General features: G+C 42.7%; 1 protein-coding gene across 1 annotated transcript in view; it reads left to right on the top strand.

Annotated features, from left to right (window-relative positions):
- The window catches only part of RGS20 (regulator of G protein signaling 20), an 89,746-nt gene extending 66,736 nt beyond the window's left edge, over window positions 1-23,010 (top strand). The window contains exons 3-5 of the mRNA XM_075316346.1: window positions 13,840-13,926; window positions 15,135-15,369; window positions 22,054-23,010. Of these exons, the coding sequence (XP_075172461.1) occupies window positions 13,840-13,926; window positions 15,135-15,369; window positions 22,054-22,242 (511 nt within the window). The 3' untranslated portion in view covers window positions 22,243-23,010. The remainder of the gene's footprint in view (window positions 1-13,839; window positions 13,927-15,134; window positions 15,370-22,053) is intronic.
- Window positions 23,011-23,264: the final 254 nt, after the last annotated feature.

Genomic DNA, 23,264 nt, shown 5'->3' with positions numbered 1-23,264 from the left:
CCCTCCAAGTAGTATGATGGCCCCACAAATAGCCCTCCAAATAGTAAGATGGTCCCTTAAATAGCCCTCCAAATAGCATGATGGCCCATAACTAGCATTTCAAATAGTATGATGGCCCATAAATAGCCCTCCAAATAGTATGATGGCCCCCCAAGTAGAATAATGACCGCCACATAGGACTCCATATAGTATAATGCCCCACAAAACACTCGAAATAGCATATTGACCCCCACATACGACTCCAAATAGCATGATGGTTCCACAAATAGCCCCCAAAATGGTACAATGGCCCCCACAAAGTATTCTTTAAAGTGGTATTCCCATCTTCAAGATCCTATCTCAATATATAGTAGGTGTAATAATATTAGCAAATACCTCCATTAAGAAATATGTAGTATAGTTCTCCTGCAACTCGGGTATCCATGGTTACGACCACGAGCAACTAACTAACTAGCTGTAACTATATGAGTTGTCTTAACCATGGATAACTAAGCTGCAATGCCCTGCACATTAGGTAAGAAACCTGGCTATATCAGGAGAACTATACTACATTACAAATTGGAGGTATTTGCTAATATTATTATTCTTACACCTACTACATAGGTTACACAAGCATTTTGCACTTGTCATAAAAACACAAAGCACGTCACACAGGTACTGCACACGGCATCTAATCCCAGTGTAGGTTACGCAAGCAGAGGGACTATGGGGTACTTTGCACACTACGACATCGCAAGCCGATTGTAGCGATGCCGAGCGCAATAGTCCCCGCCCCCGTCGCAGCTGCGATATCTTGTGATAGCTGCCGTAGCGAACATTATCGCTACGGCAGCTTCACATGCACATACCTGCCCTGTGACGTCGCTCTGGCCGGCGAACCGCCTCCTTCCTAAGGGGGCGGGTCGTGCGGCGTCACAGCGACATCACACGGCAGGCGGCCAATAGAAGCGGAGGGGCGGAGATGAGTGGGACGTAAACATCCTGCCCACCTCCGTCCTTCCGCATAGCCGGCGTGAGCCGCGGTAACGCAGGTAGGAGATGTTCCTCGCTCCTGCGGCTTCTCACACAGCGATGTGTGCTGCCGCAGGAACGAGGAACAACATCGTAACATCGGTCCTTCCGAAATTATGGAAATGACCGACGCTTCACCGATCATATGATTTCGACGCTTTTGCGCTCGTTAATCATAGTAAAAAGGATTCACATACTCCGATATCGACAGCGACGCCGGATGTGCGTCACTTTCGATTTGACCCCACCGACATCGCAGCTGCGATGTCGTAGTGTGCAAAGTACCCCTAAGTCACATAAGCACAAAACATACTTCACACAGGCACAGTGCACACATAAAATAACCAGAGGGAACATTTCAAACAACAAGCATAGCGAGCGTACACACACCACACAAGCATAGCGAGCGCACACACCACACAAGCATAGCGAGCGCCCACACCACACAAGCATAGCGAGAGCACACACCACACAAGCATAGCGAGCGCCCACACTACACAAGCATAGCGAGAGCACACACCACACAAGCATATCGAGCGCCCACACCACACAAGCATAGCGAGCGCCCACACCACACAAGCATAGCGAGCGCACACACCACACAAGCATAGCGAGCGCACACACCACACAAGCATAGCGAGCGCACACACCAAACAAGCATAGCGAGCGCACACACCACACAAGCATAGCGAGTGCCCACACCACACAAGCATAGCGAGCGCACACACCACACAAGCATAGCGCGAGCACACAACACACAAGCATAGCGGGCGCACACACCACACAAGCATAGCGCGAGCACACACCACACAAGCATAGCGAGCGCACACACCACACAAGCATAGCGAGAGCACACACCACACAAGCATAGCGAGAGCACACACCACACAAGAATAGCGAGCGCACACACCACACAAGCATAGCGAGCGCACACACCACACAAGCATAGCGGGCGCACACACCACACAAGCATAGCGAGAGCACACACCACACAAGCATAGCGAGAGCACACACCACACAAGCATAGCGAGCGCACACACCACACAAGCATAGCGAGCGCACACACCACACAAGCATAGCGAGCGCACACACCACACAAGCATAGCGAGCGTGCACACACCACACAAGCATAGCGAGCGCACACACCACACAAGCATAGCGAGCGCACACACCACACAAGCATAGCGAGAGCACACACCACACAAGCATAGCGAGCGTGCACACACCACACAAGCATAGCGAGCGCACACACCACACAAGCATAGCGAGCGCACACACCACACAAGCATAGCGAGAGCACACACCACACAAGCATAGCGAGCGTGCACACACCACACAAGCATAGCGAGCGCACACACCACACAAGCATAGCGAGCGCACACACCACACAAGCATAGCGAGCGCACACACCACACAAGCATAGTGAGCGCACACACCACACAAGCATAGCGAGCGCACACACCACACAAGCATAGCGAGCGCACACACCACACAAGCATAGCGAGCGCACACACCACACAAGCATAGCGAGCGCACACACCACACAAGCATAGCGAGAGCACACACCACACAAGCATAGCGAGCGTGCACACACCACACAAGCATAGCGAGCGCACACACCACACAAGCATAGCGAGCGCACACACCACACAAGCATAGCGAGAGCACACACCACACAAGCATAGCGAGCGTGCACACACCACACAAGCATAGCGAGCGCACACACCACACAAGCATAGCGAGCGCACACACCACACAAGCATAGCGAGCGCACACACCACACAAGCATAGCGAGCGCACACACCACACAAGCATAGCGAGCGCACACACCACACAAGCATAGCGAGCGCACACACCACACAAGCATAGCGAGCGCACACACCACACAAGCATAGCGAGCGCACACACCACACAAGCATAGCGAGCGCACACACCACACAAGCAGTATGCACATGTCACACAAGCAGAGCACACACAATCACAAGGTTATATGTTACACAAGTGTGGTAACCTCGTGTTACAAGTGAAAAGGTTTTGGTGTGGGACACGGTTTAGTCTGATGGTGGTAATAGTTGTTATTCTTGTTGTTAATCGTTAATCATAAAACAACTCCGCTTTGGTGATGAACAGTCTCTTTACTGGTGATAACAATATGGATAACTATTTACAGATGACAGCTGGTCAGTGTTTTCCGCACATACTGTTGTAGATTCAACCACACCAGTCAGGCAGACCTCTGTGGGGAAGCTTTTCTTCTCCGGATCTGTTAGAAAACCCTCACAAAATGGAGGACGTCAACTCCCTTTTTTCCTCTCAACTGCCGTCTCCCAACCGACCCTATCCTTCCACGTGTAGTCGGAGTTAGCTCCTCCCCCTTGCATGACAATTGGATGACTGCACAGGGGAAACTTAACCCTCTGAGTGCTGCCTGTCAGCAGATTTTCACAATATCCTACAGTACACAATATACATAGAAAATTACATTTGTGTGAAATATCTATATCTCTGGTATCCCATGGACATGGCCACTTTGTAAGATACCACACAAGCAGAGAGCACATCACACAAGCAGAGGGAACATGTCGCACAATCACAACATAAAAGTCTGACAAGCACAGTTCATGCTACCTCAGTGGTCTGCAGGATCCTAAGGCTTTCTGGAACACCCTCTGCTGACAACCCACACCTCACACACAGGTAGGGGCACATTCCCTGAGACCTGGGCGCAGCATGTAGAGGGTTAACAGTGGTCAGATGTGAGAACCAATCCATTAGCTGTCAGCCTGGGAAAGGGGTGTGGCTTGTGGGAAGCAACAGGTGTTGCTAGGCAGAGTTGGCAGAGAGGAAAAACAACAGTTGAAGGAGTGACAGTTGAAAGGAGCCAGAGAGTGAGAGGGGTGTGAGGATTGTGGGGAGACCCCCAAAAGGCGACTAGGAGGTAATAGCCTGAGGATAGACAGATCCCAGGTACTACGCACGACGGGGTACTGGACCCCAGAGTAGACAACAGCTCCAAGCGGTCTGCTGATCCAGCCGTGTGTGGTGACTTCCAGGGTACCACACCACCCATAGGCTCAGGGACACAGCCTCATATATAGGACCCGGGAGAGGGCACAGAGAAGTAGCCTACCCCACAAGGGACCGCAAGGCCTGTCATACTGGGCCTGAAAAAAAAAGAAAAGGAGCGGAGCGCCGCAGGTCACCAACAGCTTCAGGCAAGGGGACCACCAGCTCTGCATGTGCATGGAGGGCTCAACTGGGACTCACATCAGCACCGGGACAAAGGAGAGTCGGTTGACCAGCCGTGCCAAACTGCACTTGCAACATCAAGTGAGTAAATTACCAGTTAATCTGCAAGAACTGTGTCATGTTTATTACTGGCGCACCACAAGGTGCAGCACACGTACATGGGACTTAAGCCCCTACTGGCGGAGGATGCAAACACACTTGATGTTATACTATCTGTCCCTAAAACCACAGCAGCGGCGGGACATCTTATTACCGCAACCCGCAAGTGGCGTCACAAGTGACATACAAAATAACCCTGTTACCGAGCGCTCCCCAGGTAGCGGAACCGGGAACGGCCACCTGTGACGGTGATCCTCGGTATCCACCACCCGGAACCGAGTATCCCAAGGGCCTGGGGTGTGGCAGCGCTCTACATTCACATGTCACACAAACTATTATGAACACTTATCAGAAGCCCAGCGCTCAAGTCGCACAAATACAGCATGTGTATCACATTAGCACAGAGCACATATCACACAAATAGTATGCACACACATAGCACAACACATGTCACACAAAAAGATCAGACACAACACACAAGCATAGCATAAAGAAGGGCATATGTCACAGAAACACAACACACATCTCAGAGAACACATCACACAAGCACAGGGCACACCTCACATGTTACACAAGCTCAGTGCACACATTACACAGACACGGTGCATACGTCTACACAAGCAGGGGCACACGTAAGAAAAGCACAGGGCACATATCAGAAAAGTACAGGGCACACATCAGACACTTGAAACAAAAGGAAAAAGCGCACATAGGGCCTTATCATAAATCACACAGTGGGTAAACAATCGTCAGATACTCACCTCTGTGGTTGTGTGAAACAACCAACAGACAAGCATAAAGCTGGTGTCACACATAACGACAACGACAACGACGTCGCTGCAACGTCACCATATTCTGTGACGTTGCAGCGACCTCAACAGCGACGTCGCTGTGTGTGACACATAACAACGATCAGACCCCTGCTGCGAAATCGTTGCTCGCTCCTGAATGCTCCAGGTCATTTTTTGATCGCTGCTATCCCGCTGCGCCATGCTGATGAGCTGATAATCCTTGTGTTTGACACCGCAGCAGCGACGCTACGCTACGTCTGAAACCACACAACGACCGTCGACGTCGCTATGATCGCTGCTCCGTCGCTGCTTTTTATAACATGTTTGACAGCTTACTAACGATCATCTATGGTCGCTGCTACGTCACAGAATATGGTGACGTTGCAGCGACATCGTTGTCGTTATGTGTTACACCAGCTTAAGACTAGCAGCTGCGGCCACTGACAAGGATCCAGTCCAAAGAAAAAACAGAGTGGTATTAGTAGATCCGTGCTCGCCAGTAAGAAGGTCCAGACTCCAGTAAAGGAATAATATCTTTATTCTTCCAGTCACCATACTACACAATTCAGGGATATTCACTTACCCCTTCATCAGGTATTTAAATGACCATAAAAAAGAACTACCACACACATATATAAAATCAAAAGACCCGCCCATAAAGAGGGCGGTACATGCACATAGTATAATATGCTCCATAGAATAAAAAATGCAGAAATTAAACCTCATATAACATTAATATACATATCATCATTTGATTAATTTACTCTAAATACAAGAATTATAAAATTCAAATAAATAAGGATATCAATAAAAATGTTTTTCTTTTCAATTGGATTGAATCCACCACCTTATGTTATATAGCACCAGATTACATTAGTATTAGACCACATTACCACTTCCTGATTTATAGAATATCAGAGCTGTAAAAATGTTCAAATACTACACCCATTTATATTGCATATAAAATATAAAAGGGGGGCGGGAACAGGGTATAGGGTATATATATGTTTTATATTAATTATAAAGTAATGGGGCATGTTTAAAATAACATTCACTATCATCACAACATAGTACTTGTTTGATCCGGCACATCTATAAATAAAACTAAACTCATTCTTTGTGAATTCTTTTATTTATAGATGTGCCGGATCAAACAAGTACTATGGTGTGATGATAGTGAATGTTATTTTAAGCATGCCCCATTACAGTATAATTAATATATAACCTATATATACCCCATACCCAGTTCACGCCCCCCCCCCTTTTTTCTTTTGAATTCCTATATTTTATATGCAATATAAATGGGTCTAGTATTTGAATATTTTTACAACTCTGATATTCTATAAATCAGGAGCTGGTAGTGTGGTCTAATACTGATGTAATCTGGTGCTATATAATATAAGGGGGTGGATTTGATCCCATTAAAAAGAAAAAAAAAATGTTACAGAATTTGTATTGATATCCTTTTTTTTTTAATTTTATAATTCTTGTATTTAGAGTAAATTAATCAACTGATGATATGTATATTAATCTTATATGATGTTTAATGTGTGAATTTTTAATTCTATGGAGCATATTATACTATGTGCATGTATCGCCCTCTTTATGGGCGGGTCTTTTGATTTTATACACGTGTGTAGTAGTTCTTTTTTATGGTCATTTAAACACCTGATGAAGAGGTAAGCACATATCCCCGAAACGCGTAGTGTGGTGACTGGAACAATAAAGATATTATTCCTTTACTGGAGTCTGGACCTTCTTACTGGTGAGCGCGAATCTACTAATACCACTCTGTTTTTTCTTTGGACTGAAGTATAGTATAGTAAATGGGATAATCACATTAGAAACACACACTTACTATCGCACAAATCACATTATAATTATGTTAGTAAGGAGGCAGTAACATTGTTAGGAATACTCACTAAATCCAGTGTCAGAGCTCATCTCCCAATACATACATATCAAATTTTAATCAACAATAAAATTTGATTGAGGTTTAATGTGGATGCCTTTTAAAGGTTTTTCATTTTTTGTCTAAATAAATTTGTAGAGTTTTTTTTCTATTTTGCTAGTTATCTTTTTTGTATGTACTTTGGGCACGGAAAGTATTCAGACCCCTTTAAATTTTTCAATCTTTGTTTCATTGCAGCCATTTGGTAAATTCAACAAAGTTCATAATTTTCTCATTAATGTACACTCTGCACCTCATCTGGACAGAAAAAAACAGAAATGTAGAAATTTTTGCAAAATTTTTAAACAAGAAAAATAAAATATCATATGGTCATAAGTATTCAGACCCTTTGCTCAGACACTCATATTTAAGTCACATGCTGTCCATTTCCTTGTGATCCTCCTTGAGATGGTTCTATTTCTTCATTGGAGTCCAGCTGTGTTTAATTCAATTGACAGGACTTGGAATTGGAAAAGTGCACACCTCTATATAAGACCTCACAGCTCACAGTGCATGTCAGACCAAATGAAAATCACGAGGTCAAATAAACTGCCCAAAGAGCTCAGAAACAGAATTGTGGCAAGGCACAGATCTGGCCAAGGTTACAAAAAAAATTTCTGCAGTACTCAAGGTTCCTAAGAGCACAGTGTGCTCCATAATCCTTACATGGAAGAAGTTTGGGGCCAGCAGAACTCTTCCTAGACCTGGCGGTCCAGCCAAACTGAGCAATCATGGGAGAAGAGCCTTGGTGAGAGAGGTAAAGAAGAACCCCAAGATCACTGTGGCTGAGCTCCAGAGATACAGTAGGGAGATGGGTGAAAGTTGCACAAAGTAAACTATCACTGCAGCCCTCGGGTCTTTATGGCAGAGTGGCCCAACGGAAGCCTCTCAGTGCAAGACATATGAAAGCGCTCATAGAGTTTGCAAAAAAAACCATGAAGGACTCCCAGACTATGAGAAATAAGATTCTCTGGTCTGATGAGACAAAGATTTGGTAATAATTCTAAGCAGTATGTGTGGAGAAAACTGGAACTGCTTATCACCTGCCCAATACAATCCTAACAGTGAAACATCATCATGGCAGCATCATGCTATGGGGGTGTTTTTCAGCGGCAGGGACAGGACGACTGGTTGCAATTGAAGGAAAGATGAATGCGGCCAACTACAGAGAGATCCTGGAAGAAAACCTCTTCCAGAGTGCTTTGGACATCAAACTTGGCCAAAGATTCACCTTCCAACAAGACAATGACACTAAACACCCAGCTAAAATAACAAAGGAGGGGCTTCAGAACAACTCTGTGACCATTCCTGACTGGCCCAGCCAGAGCCCTGACCTAAACCCAATTGAGCATCTCTTGTAGAGACCTGAAAATGGCTGTCCACCAACATTCACCATCCAACCTGACGGAACTGGAGAGGATCTGTAATAAGAATGGCAGAGGATCCAGGTGTGAAAAACTTGTTGCATCATTCCCATGGCTGTACTAGCTCAAAAGGGTACTTCTACTCAATACTGAGCAGAGGGTCTGAATACTTATGACCATGTGATATTTCAGTTTTTCTTGTTTAAAAAATTTGCAAAAATGTCTACATTTCTGTTTTTTTCTGTCAAGATGGTGTGCAGAGTATACATTAGTGAGAAAAAAAAAGAACTTTTTTGAATTTAACAAATAACTGCAATGAAACAAAGAGTGAAAAATTTAAAGGGGTCTGAATACTTTCCGTACCCACTGTATATGGTCTTTGTATTTCTGAAAATAACCTCACAGGTTGTTAATGGATTATATGACCATTCTACCTTTTTATTATTATTTTTATTATTATGTCCCCTCTGTAAGCCATCAGTAATGTGTATACAGTGGGTGCATTATAATACTTACCCATTGCTGTCTTCTGGCAACTCCAGCTCCTCTCCTGCGTCGTGTGACCGCAGCTCTGGCTTGCTGGTGCAGACAGCGGACCGTTAATTCCTTTCTTAATGTAAGTCTATGAGAATCTTGTTCTGAGCCTCACACACTTACATTGAGAAAGTGACTTCTGGTCCACACAGAAGACTCTGTATGAGCCATCTGGTCACAACTGCGGCATGTCATGCTGAAGAGGACCGGCGCACGGCAGAAAGATGGTGATGGGTATTTAATGCATACACTATATGAACACATTACTAATTGCTATCAGGGGGCAATGAAAAAAGAAACACTTTAGTGATCCTTAAGTGTTCCATTGTTTCTATCGTCCATGCAAAGTCTATCATTTTGACACTTATGGCTTAATGCTAATTCAGTAGGGATCTCTTTTTTAGTACAAGTAATAGTGTATTTCCTTATGTTATTGTTTGCACTCTAAAAAGTGTCCTTTTTCTATAATAGAGTTTGACACTGTGATTTATATGATTGCATACACACCGTGCCATACATTTTGCATACCTTTTTGACTAGATATACTATATGTCTGGTCTATTAAATGTCCTTTTTAGAAACCCAAATGAGCAGAACTGAAAATAAACACGTGTAATGAGTTCCTAATGTATCCACTTCAATCTGCCAATATTGACCTACAAAGCCATCCATAATCAGTTGCCCCCATATATATCTGAACTAATCTCCCCATATCTTCCAACTTGTAATCTTCGCTCCTCCTAAGACCTCTTTCTCTCTTCCAAACTTGGACGTTCCTCACCCAGTCGCCTACAAGACTTCTCCTGACTATCCCCCGTACTCTGGAATTCTGCACCCCAACAACACATCTGATTGTCCTCCACATTCGGAACCTTCAGACGGAACTTGAAAATCTATCTCTTCAAGAAAGCTTACAGCCGGCACGGACCCCACAACCTCCTCACCACCACCCCCAACCTACTGTCTCCTTCCCCATTATCCTGTAGAATATAAGCCCTCTCCCTTCATACCAGTTTGTCACTGTTCCTTTGTTCAGTGTAATTTATACTTATGGACATCTTCTCATGTACAGCACTGTGGAATTATTGGTGCTCTAAAAATAAATAATAATAATAATAATAAGTAGTTAGATTCAGCTCATATGCATTGTGTATGTATTTTACATTGAATTGAGCTGGACCCGCGGACTGATTAAGAGCTTCGGACACAGAACCGCTGACAGTTTGCCGTAGGCAATTTTCCTGCCAATGCCAACTTGTTCTTTGTAATGTCCTCTGTACAAGTGATTATATATTTTCCTTCATAAGTGGAGACTGTAATTAATGTACACCATTATATTTCGATGACTTTTTCCTGTACATGGCTGTGGGACATTTATTATCAACCATGCTAATCAGACAGATGGCAAACAAAATATGGCAACATGTCTTCTAAGAAATAAGGTCTACACTGTTATGTATGTACAACTGCTCCCCAACCTAAATATCACTCACCTGGGAGGAATTATTTGATTTTAAAATGTGTCCAATTTCATAGTGCACCATAAATACATATATATGTCCATATGTATGCAGACATGGAATCCCCAAAATAGCTGAAATCACACAACAAATATGAAATAAGCCGTGCACACATGTAGAAACGGTCCACTATACTTTCATGACAATGAATAATTGATTACAGTGTTTTTATAAATGTAGTCATATAAATAATCCTCCAATAATCACTGAATAAGAAATGTAAAATACAAAAATAGAAGCCGTCTATAATATGCATGTAAATCAAGTCGTTAACTACTGAATTTACTATTTGACCATAATAGGTTATCCTAGTCCATAATAAATAATATCCGCTATATAACCCCCAAACTGACATTTTGGAGGGCTCCACAATGTCTTGCTGTAAATCTCATGGTAAGCTGTGTCCACGGAGCCCTACATAGGGCACCCAGCAGTTCCATTTTACATAGTTAATTGTACTCCACATGCTACAGAATGGGCCTTCTGTATGGCGTCACAGTCTCTCATAGAAACAATGCTTCTAATGAGAGAATATCTACAATAGATAGCATTAGTGAGGAGCGAGCACTATCCTGCTCGAGTCGTCTGTACTCATAACGACTAGTGATGAGCGAGCACTACCATGCTCTGGTGCTCAGTACTCGTAATGACTAGTGATGAGCGAGCACTACCATGCTCTGGTGCTCAGTACTCGGAATGACTAGTGATGAGTGAGCACTACTGTGCTTGCTACTTGTAAAAAGCAGTTTGATGCTTGTTTACCAAGTATAATGGAAGTCAAAGGGGATCTCGAGTATTCCAGAAGTTCTTCTGTGCTTGAGTTCCCCATTGGCTTCCATTATACTCAGTAAATGAGTCGAGCCTGTCTGAGCATCAAACTGATCCTTATGAGTACCGAGCACGGTAGTGTTCACTCATCACTAGTTGTTACGAGACCCGAGCATGGTAGTGCTCACTCATCACTAGTTGGTACAAGACCCAAGCATGGTAGTCCTCCACCCATCAATAGTTGGTATAAGTACTGAACACCCGGGCATGGTAGTGCTCACCTATCAGTAGTCAGGAGTACAGAGCTCCATTACTGGTTGTTCCAAGTACTGAGCACCCGAGCATGGTAGAGCTTGCTCATCACAAGTCATTATGAGTACCGAGAAGCCAAGCTTGGCAGTGCGCACTCATCACTAGTCTTTACCAAGACCCGAGCATGGTAGCGCTCACCCATCACTAGTTGGTATAACACCCGAGCATGGTAGTGCTCCACCCATCACTAGTTGGTATAAGTACTGAGCACTCGAGCATGGTAGTACTCACCCATCACTAGTTGGTATAAGACCCGAGCATGGTAGTGCTCCACCCATCACTAGTTGGTATAAGTACTGAGCACTCGAGCATGGTAGTGCTCGGTCTTCACTAGTCATTACAAGCACTTGAGAATGGTAGCCCACGCTCATCAGTAGACACATGCATTGCAACATGCTTTTTTATAAACCAGAGCTTTTGTCACACGTCAAGATCGCAGTGTCGCTTTGCAGCTTTGCATTTACTGATTCTCAGTGTAGCTGCATTGCACCCCGTGATCATGACACGGCTGTCCAGAAAGATGGATTTTTGGTTGCAATCGACTTTGCTTCCACATACTTAAAAGACGGTTGGATGCAACTGTGATGCCTATGCGATTTTCCTGCAACTTGAGTGTTCTCAAAGTTGAATCCAGGTCTAAAATAGCCACGCGATGAACTGCAGACAGGTTGCACAATTTTGTTTGTAGCCTCAGCCTAATTCATTGTAAATTCACAAGAACGTTTACAACATGAATGATAAAATTGCCATCTTTATGTTCATATCCATGAGGTAGCTGTCAGATGACTTCTCTATATATGATAGCACTTAGCTCAGCTTAGTTCTCATTTATATTCAACAGGGAGAGAGGAGAAAAATGGTGCCAGACACCTATTGCATAATCTTATGTCCCCTCAGAACAATAGTATCAGGCAATGAATTTTCAACTGCCCGATTTTACTCTCCCCGGACATCTGTCGGTGGAGTCGGAGGCACCATACACATCAGATGGTCATCCAGTTCTGCTGGTTTGGTTGACTTCTCGTGTATATGGGGGGCCTTTTAGAGCAATCACTCTATATCAGGGTTTCCCAAACTCCAATCCTCATGGCCCCCAACAAGTCATGTTTTCATGATTTACTTACTATTGAACAGGTGATGAAATCATTATCAAGACATCACCTGTGCTATATTAAGGAAATCCTGAAAACATGACCTGTTGGGGGTCGTGAGGACTGGAGTTTGGGAAGCACAAGTGGACTATTGTGAGACAGATCACAGAGGATATTTCAGGGATTAGGAAAAAAGATTACATATCTATCCAACAGGGTATTTGTGTCTGAACTTGGAAGCAAGAGAATCCTGGAGCACAAACAGTTTATTCAGAACCATTCATGAGCGTTCTTTGGTTTTGCTTCTTAGACTGAGGGTAGGTTGTAGGTTACACATACAGTAAAGACCATGCAGCTACTTTGGGGCTCTTGAAAAGATGGAGCCAAACTGAAGTTGGCTGCGTCCTCTTTCTTAATATGTAGTGAGAACCCTTGAAGTAGCAGTGTACAGAAATGATACTAGCAAACAAAGGACTTTGAAAGTATCCTCAATAAGTTGCTGAGCCTTGGAAGAAATTTGTGATTTTCACGGCAACTTTTCTTTCCATGAGTGCCACCACTTTAAAATAAAGCCGTTCTGTAATATATGTAGAAATTGTCTATATTAAAGTAGTAATAACCATCCTGGAGAGAAGACTGTGCCTCGTGAGTAGAGGAGAGTGGCCAAAAAGCTTTACATGCACAGTCCTGGACACTAGGCATAAAAGGAATACCCCCGATCCCCGAAACGTGTGATTATGGAAGAGTAAAACACCATAGGTATGTTTTAGACTGCTCCTCATCTAGAGATAAGACTATCACCGACTCCCTGGCTGGGTGCGGGAATTCAGCACATCTTCTCCGTAACTTTAGAGTATGAAGGAAATACACAACTTGTCTATGCACTTTTCCACCTCTAATTTGGTGATTAGGATTGCAATTATAGACACAATGGTAATTTTTTTTGTCAAAAAGGCTTGACACTCTCCTGCCAGGATCATCAGATCATACTTCATAGTACAACGTATAAGAAAATGGCTAAGTCCACATACCTCCATGCAAAATGTTTGACTTTTTTTTATTTATTGCCTCTAAACTGCCAAATTATTACATAAGATTGTACATGTTATGTAAGCGTTTCTGATTAAGATTAATCATCCTTGTTCACAGTCTCACAGTCAGGAATCAAGACGATGAGAGGACAAGAAGGTCTTCTAATGAAATCAGAGGTGCTTGCATACCAAACTGTGAAGAAAGGCAAGTAGCAGCTATGGGTGTTGTACCTTATTATATACAGATTGAAATATCAATAATTTACTCAGACAGGTCTATTTCTAATATATTTGACAACTGTCCCTGATGAGCATGCTTGTATGAGCTGTCGGCCAGTTAGTGGCTCCGCCTCCCAGAATCTTCCACCCAGGAGGAGCACTTCTGCAGGCAGCAGTCCTTACTTGACGTTTCTTTTAAGTTTCCATGTACCTGTGAAGAATGTGAACCAATTCTGAACCAAATTCTTTTCTAACTTGTAGTGATGGAGAAATTACATTTTGGGCTGACAGGTTCAGCCTCATTCAAGTGCTAGACTTGTTTTCTACAAATTAATGGCACCGCAGATAGGATATCCACCCTCTCTCTAGCCTAGTTGTAAAATAACTAAACAACTTGTATGCAAATTTAGTCATATTGTACTTTTTTTGTAGTGGGTGTCGTAAAATCGGGAAAAAGTTGTTGTTTTTTTAATGCATATTTAGACCCCAATACCTGCCATAACATTCAGCATTATATACACATGGAATAGAGTGTCTCTGTTTCTTGATAAAATGAACACACTTCATTCTTTAGAATTTCTTTAGTTGCTCAGTGAATATAAGATATCATAAGGCACATGTACTTGAAGGAGTTTTCCCAAGACTAATATATTGTTGACCAATCTGTAGGATAGGTCATCAATATTAAATCAGTGAGGGGCCAACACCCAGCACCTCCACCGATCAGCTGTTATCTGCTCTGGCGGAGGAGGCGGATAATGTAGTTCCATATGGTATTTAGTGGCCGCTCGCATTTACTGCACCTTTTCACACATTTACTTGAGTAGGAGATAATGTGCAGTACCCAGGAGTGGAAATAATTAATGTTCAGCTCTGTACGATTTTATGTGACCTACAGTACAGCTGATAATACCTGATCGGTGGAGGAGTCGAGCATCAGACCTAATCAATCTAACATTGATGACCAACTATGTGGAAAGCTCATCAATATGATAGTCATGGACAACCTATGTCTGTGGAGGAAGTTGGGCAATAGATGTATCAATGGGCTCCAATCCCTATGGATGCCAAAATAGAAGTTGCATGACATGACATAATAGCACCACGTCTACTTTCTTCCCGTAACAGAACCATCTTGTACATAGTGTTCTGTGTGTGGTATTGCAATAACTTTTGTCTTTATATTCTCTATAGTCCATCCCCTACGCTTGAAGATGTCTTCTCTTGGAGTCAGTCTTTCGACAAACTTATGAACACTCCTGCCGGGAGAAATGCTTTCCGTGAATTTCTCAGAACAGAATTCAGTGAAGAGAACATGCTTTTCTGGATGGCTTGTGAGGATCTAAAAAAAGAAGCCAACAAAAATGTGATAGAAGAGAAAGCCCGGCTAATATACGAGGATTATATCTCTATTTTATCTCCAAAAGAGGTAAATTGTACTGATGTTTTCCACTTGTCTTTATTAATTTACCACTCCTAATCTACATTATGACTGTCTAGCTACATAATATTTGCCACCATTCCTCACAGACACAATGGGGTCGATTCATTAGGATTGGTGTATCATACATAAGTCTTAATGAAGCATTCACTGGGGTACACTAACCTGATCCATTAAGCTGCATTCACACTCAATGATATCCAACGCGCGCTGTCACCTGGGATGTACGGGGGATTGGTGTACATTTTTAGAGTAAGCTGCGACACTTTTGTGGCATTACTTATGACGAATTCAACAGGGTTCTGCACATTTAATAATAACCACCAAAACTCACAATATTTTTGCGCAACTGTCAAGTGGTACAAAAATATTGAGGCTTATGAAGGTGTTAAGGCCAGATTTCTGGCATAAAATAATGAATCTTCCCCATATTCTGGTGTAGAATAGTGTTTCTCAACTTCAGCCTTTATATACCGCGCGTACAGTCAGGAATTCTCACATGTTTTCTCTATGGCGTATCCTTCATACAAGACCTATTGGGGTATTGAAAGAGGGTTTCCAAGAATATTTTTTTACTTCACAGGCTGTGCAAGGTTAATAATAAGAAACTGAATGATAATCGTCCTTTGCTGCTGGATTTGTTGGCGGGCTGCAGTTATTGTCTGCAGAGGTCATGTAAATAAATCAATCAATAAAGACGGGGGGCAGAAGCAGAGCGCCAGCTCCGGAGCCGTGGTGGGAGAGTCATGTTCAGTTTATTTTTACCCTTTGCAGGTCTGAGTTTTAAGAAAAAAATTGGGGGGAAAACCTTTTGAACAGACTGTATTGAGTAACACTAATCTATAAAACTTTATGCGCAGAGATGTTTTTGCTGAGTTTTTGGAGCAAAAAGTGAACAAAAACTCTCCAAATCTTAAAACTCCTCAAAAACTTAGAGTTTCTGCTCAATTTCTATTCCAAAAAACTGCAAAAAGACCCCATGTGCACATAGCTTAAAGATAAGAGCATGTCACTTCTTTTAATGGCTTCAGGTTTTTTAAACCCTGAAGGGATTAGAACAAGTGACATAAGATGTAGAAAGTTCACAGCAATGGGGCTTTGACATTGCTGCGCCTTAGGCCCGTTTCACACGTCAGTGAAAAACAGTGACGTTCTTCACTGACGTGTAAAACACGCACATGTCCCTGCGTGTGCCGTGATTCACGGCACACGTGGGTTGTCTAAGTGCAATCCGGGCTCTGTTCTCCGTGCCCCGTGATTGCACTTAGAAAACAACTCACCTGTGCCCGCTCCCGCTCTCCATGGTGCTGATCACTCCCGCGGTGCAGCATCCGGCCGGCACTGACCCCTGCAGCAGCTGCTTCCGGGTCGGCTGTGTCGCGCATAATGAATATGCGCGACAATAATGAGCCGGCTCAGAAGCAACAAGCTGCACGGGCTGCAGAGGACATCGCTGGACGCCGGGTGAGTAAAAATGTTTTTTATTTTAAAAGCACGTTTTTTTCTGGCATGTGTTTCACGGACCACACCACTGCGTGATCCGTGGAACATCAGTGATGCCAGAAAAAAATGGACATGTCTCCGTGCGGCAATCACGCACACGCGGGTACGCCGCACGGAGACACGTGCAGTAAAAAATCACTGATGTGTGAGCAGACCCATTCATTATAATGGGTCTGCGTATGTCAGTGATTCTGGTACGTTTTAAAAAAAGCACAAACGTCCCAGAATCACTGACGTGTGAAAGGGGCCTTATGATCATTTTATGGGGCACACTTGCAGAGCTTTTTCAGGCAGCTGTTTGCTCATAGCCTTTTAAGAGTTTTTAAAATGTTTTTGAAGAGTTTCTTTTTTCTGAAGTGTTTTTTACGCAGCCTTTTAATTAAACTGTGCTTAATTTGAAGTGGATTCTATCAGGAGCTGATTCGCATAAATGACATATACTTTCTTTTTTCCACTGAAATGTAAAAAACCCTTCAATAAACTGAAATATGAACATGAAAGTAGTTTTACAATGGCATTGAATAGGAAGAGTCTTTCAGGTGTTTTCTAAGCAATTGCTCAAGTGGTTTCAGAGTGGAGCTGCTTCAAAATTCCTCAAAAAACTCTGTATACATAACCAAAGGGTATGTGCTCACAGCGTCATTTAGATGCCGGCACAGATGCCAAATTTTCCCAAGCGAAGCCACTTCAGGGAAAAAAACAGCACTAATTTTCCTAAAGCGGTTTTGCCCCCATTTTTCGGAGCGTCTGTCACTTTATACTTAAAACAGAACATGTGCACAGCAATGTCATTTTGATATTGTTGTGCATTATGTTCATTTTATTAGGCGCTTTTGTGATGCTTTTTCAATCCACTGGAATCCACCTGAAAGAGATGCCATGTGCACAACTAACAGTACTAGGTGCATTTATTCATGATTATCTCTTGTATTTGAGCCTTTAACATTAGAACTACTGAGGTAGTCATTTTGACTACTTTGCACCATGTATTTCTATATAGGTGTCACGAGTCCAGTAGTTCTAATGTTAAAGGGAACCTGTCAGGTGCAATATGCTCCTAGAACCACGAGCAGTTCTGGTTGCATATTTCTAATCCCTGCCTAGTAGTCCCAGGCTATAGTAGCAAACATACAGAGATCTTTAGAAAAAGTATTTCTAAAGATTCTTAATTATATGCTAATGAGACCAGCGACTAGTCGCAAGGGCTTTAGATACCTTGGCTAGTCGGCCCCCTTAGCATGTAAGCACACCCCTGTGGGCATGCTAATGAATGTGTAGAGACAGAGGATGGTCACGCACATCTATGCTGCCATCACGCCTGACGCTGGATGTTCGGCTCAGTGCGCATGATCCCTGGACTTGCAGTCATGTGCACTATAAAGCCGGGTGTACGCGTCCCGGCTTCAAACTAGTGTGGTGCGAATGACCGGAAGTGCTGGGGACTTCTGATCCATGCGCACTGAGCCGATAACCAGTGTTCTGCAGCGGACACAGATGTGCGTGTCACCGCTGATGACTCTGGGCAGTGGGCATTGAATAGTATATTAGCCTGCCCCTGTGGGCGTGCTACCATGCTAAGAGGGCGTAAAGAGCGCAGTAACTAACGCACTTGCGACTAGTCCCTGCACTCATTACCATATAAAGAAAAGATCTTTAGGCTATGTTCACACGTGGCATCTTATTGCGAGCGCATCTTGGGTGCATCAAAAATGCGGTTAAAATGCACCACGGTGCTGGGAAAATAACTGATAATTGATATGCTTCTTGATTGTGACATCGGCTGGCTGCTCTCTTTACATGACTCTTTACATGACTTTATATGCGATTTTACTTTGTTATCTTGTTAATATTTCAATAAAAATAGATTGAACATAAAATGCACCGCGGTAAAAATGCATTGCGTTTTTGACGCGTTTTACCGCGATTTTTTGCCCAATGCGTTTTTAAGTCAAATCTATTAACTGGAAGGGCTGCAAAACGCTGCAAAAATGCAAAAAATAATTTACATACTGCATCTTCAAAAACGCAGCCAAGACGCAGCCAACAACAGATGCCCAGTGTAGACAGCAAAATAGAAATTCTCACAGGCTTTGCTGGGAGAAGGAAATGAATGCATGAGTCCTTCACGTGTGACCGCAAATCAAGCCGCGGCACACTGTGCGGGTGCCGCGGCATGATTTGCGGGCACACTTGAAGGACTCACCTGTGATCGCAAATCCCCTGAGTGACTGCAGTGAGCCGGGCAATCAGCTGTGCTTTCACTCAGGTAACTCGCGGCCACAGCTGCAGTCCTCCACCTGAGAGCGGTGGCCGCAAGTAACCACAGTGACAGCACAGCTGATCGCGCTACTCACTTCAGTTGCTGCATGGAGCTGACAGAAGCGGTGGTGTTCTACTGTTGCTCCTGTCAGCTTCCGATGTAGCTGCGCAATCACAATGAAGTCGGGTGAAGTTCATCCGAGTTCATTCTGATCGTGCGGCACTGTGTCACAGCCAGCCATGCTCTTTTTGACAGTGCGGTCCCACTCGGCTCTGCTGCAAGTCTATGGGGATGCTGCAGAGCCGAGTGGGACCGCACTGTCAAAAATGTGCCTTCTGGATGCTTTTCCCACTCTGTCTATGGCAGAGAAAGCATCCAGAACGCATGAATTCTGCAGGAATGTGCGCACGTTGCGTTCTGCCGAATGCGCCTCAGAACGCAGCTTTTCCGGCTGCGTTCAGCGATAAGCAATATGCATCCAGAACTACTCGTGGTTCACGTGTCCTTTTTTGCGCACTGACTAAGCAGAAAAAAGAAACAAAGAAATGTCCTAATTTGAGCCTTGTTTTACAGATTAAACTTGGAAGTGATGACAATGCAAGTCAATAACCCTGTGAAAACAAAACAGCACATGTCTATGACTGTCAGCATTTTACTGTTTAATTGGCGGGTGAAACTATGATAAGATACATATATATATATATATATATATATATATATATATATATATATATATATATATATATATACATATATATATATAACTGACATGCTGGCAGCTCAAAAAACAACCATGTGCATGAGATTTTGGAAATCTCAATTATTTACCTGCTACTGTAAAATGCTGAGTTTTGTATGAAAAACTGAAAAAAATCCACAGCAAAAAGCTATGTAAGGTTTTTGCTGAGTTTTAAAGTTTTGATTTCTTGAGGAGGATTTAGAGTTTCCTATCAGTTTCTGTTTCAAAATATCCTGGAAAAACTGTGTACATATCCCTCGGCTATGTTTAGGCAGAGATTTTGGCGGAGTTCTGTTTTGGAGTGGATGCATTTCAGACTCCTCTTCATAAACTTTTAATACATTCTTCCTATTGATTTCTATGTAAAATCCACTTTAGTGTTCAAATGAAGAGCTTGAGATTTTTCCTCTCCCCCCTTGAATACATGTTGAAAAATGCCTTGTAGAGAAAAAGGAGAAAAACTAGTGCATGTAACTTGTTTGAGGCACATTCTTATGGAATCGCGCCAAACTTGACATTGCCAAATGAAAAGACTACAAAGAGATGCTTCAGGAAAAAAATCTCATCCAGGGTTCTTCAAAACCCCTGCAGAACACGTTTCTGGAAAGTAAAATCACCTCCAAACACTCCTCAAAGCAGGAAGATTTTCTGAAGCCGTGTCTGCATGAAAACTTGGCTTCTTTGAATGCCTTAAAAAAAAAAGAAAACCTTCATATGAGTATAGCTTTAACACTAGAACTACTGGACTCGTCACACCTATATAGAAATACATGGTGCAAAGTAGTCAAAATGACTACCTCAGTAGTTCTAGTGTTAAACGACTGCCATACACCCTGCCCAATAAACCCAGTGGCAAATTAAATGTTGATCGGTGAAAGTAAATAAAGTGGTATGGTATTGACAAGTTGTTCGTGTTGCTGATGAAAGGGAATCTGTCACCCCGATTTGACATATCAAACTTATTAATATGGACATACAGGTAATAGAGTGCTGAAAATAATCTTACCTATATGCCTCATATCAGATGATGTATTTTTCCAGCATCCACCCCATATCCTGGAAGACTTCATTTACATTGAGCGATAAAAATGATTTTTCCACAAGAAGACAACTGATATGAGGCAGACAGGTATGATTATTTCCAGCTGTATTCCCATATTAATTGCTTAGATACATCAAATGGGGTGACAGATTCCCTTAATTGGATGCCATGTATATCTTCTAGCACAACACTGTCCAGTGTAGGGCATACCTCTGAGCCGCACTGTGGCCTTTATGGTACCTCCAGATGACAGGTATATATGTCTGGGCTGAATTCCTGCACACAGTGTCCGATATCACATCTGATTTTGTTTTTTTGTTACGTTGATATATGTTCTGACTGAAAAAGATCATAACGTGCCTTATTGGACTCTGTTTGTAATGAGGTATTCCCTCTGGAGACATTGCTTCTAAGGGAGGATACAAGGGCTCTGAAGCCATTAGGCCTCTGTGGACTGCTGTGCAGGCTCTACCCAAGTGTTCAGTGGATACACGCATAAATGTTTCACCAGGGTGTAAAAAAGTTTAACTATTCCACTGTGGGGAATATTGTGTAACTTGCAAACATCTCGGTGTAATCTCTGATGATGCGACAGATGCACCTCATACCGATGGATAAACAAACCATCAGTCGTGACATATGGACAGAATCACATATGGAACAGTCTTGGGACCGAGCTAAAGACTATTATTAGCGTTCCAATATTTCAGCAGCAACAGATAAAACAGAAGTAGAATTTAACGCTATTACATTGTGAAGATGTATCGTGTCCAGAGACTGTTCTGTAGGTATAAACAATGGAAAGACATTTACGATGATCTCCATGCGAGATCCCCAAGGGGCGAATCTTAAGGCCTGGTGAGAAAGAGAGTAATTATTCTGAAAACATTCTGACCTTTCAGGTATTATATTCTCAGATAATATAAGATGGAATGATTAGCAGCAATCGAGGTAAGAAAACAGAGCTGTCAATCACTGGAGCTGCTTACCGTAAATGATTATAGCTCAGCATGCGCAGCCTGTACTCTACTCACAGTAAGGGGGGATCAGTTAGGGGTCTTCTTCTTTGTGCAAAGGTTGCAGTGACTAGGTATTACAGAAATCCATTCTCTTTTCTTTTTTTTTCAGGTCAGCCTGGACTCCAGAGTGCGAGAAGTCATCAACAGGAACATGTTGGAGCCCTCACAACACACGTTTGACGATGCCCAGCTCCAGATTTACACCTTAATGCACAGAGACTCTTACCCACGTTTCATGAACTCTGTAATCTATAAAACCCTACTTCAGACCTTATCGGAAAACACCACCGAGTCTTAGTTTTGTTAATGTTTTGTGCTTTTTTTTGTTTTTTTATTATGTTTATTGTCATAATTATTTATTTAAAGTAAACGGAAAAATGGGTACTACACCTGGCAGGGAGGTTCGCGATACCATGATGTTCACCTGAAAATTCTACTCAGGCATATTTTAATATGGACTAAATACTACATTGTTACATTGTCTCCGGCTGTGGGCTCATTGCAGTGCCTCTTGCAGCTAGTGATCAATTTTAGTGATATTTTCCAAGAAAGAAAAAAAAATGACGGAAACCTTTTTAAATGATATAATATATATAGTAGTTGTATTTTTACAACAGTAGTTAGTATATATTCAAAGAGAAGCGTTACCCTGGTGGAAGTGCCTTGATGTGTTTATGTCTATTTCCTAGGACTAGATTGGACTATTACACTAAGACAATGTATATGATGTAAAATTCGATCTGTCTATTAAGGAGGGTACTTCCACTTGTCTTCAACGATATATGCTTGTGTGTATGTGTATATATAGCTATGCATATGTACTTACCCACAGCAAAAAAATATCAAAAATTGTGTGCCGACGGGAACAATTTCCATTGGCATGGAACAAATCTGGCTTCTTGTCGAAGACCAGTGTTTCTGATATTAATTATTGTGTGAATTATTTGAAGGTTTTGAATAAATACTTACTTTTCCTTTTTTGCATTGGAAGAATTAAAGAAATATATGGACATTTACAGACAACAAGAATCCTACGCTGTAATAAAGCACAATAGTTTTATCCAAACAGTGGTGGGTTTTATTTTTCTTATAAAAATCCAAATTAAAGGGAACCTGTCACCATGAAAATTCCGTCCAATCTACAGGCACCATGTTATAGAGCAGGAGAAGCTGAGTAGATTGATATTTAGTTGTCTGAGAAAAGATTCAGTGTAACCTGACTTTTAATCATTTATACTTTTGCCTTTTCTGAAGCTTTCAGTCAAGTGGGCGGTCCTATTACTTATACAAAGCAAGCTGTCAGTCACTGGTAGGACTGCC

Source organism: Anomaloglossus baeobatrachus, chromosome 6, assembly GCF_048569485.1.
Source record: "Anomaloglossus baeobatrachus isolate aAnoBae1 chromosome 6, aAnoBae1.hap1, whole genome shotgun sequence".
Taxonomy (NCBI): domain Eukaryota; kingdom Metazoa; phylum Chordata; class Amphibia; order Anura; family Aromobatidae; genus Anomaloglossus; species Anomaloglossus baeobatrachus.
This window is presented reverse-complemented; position numbering and strand designations above follow the sequence as displayed.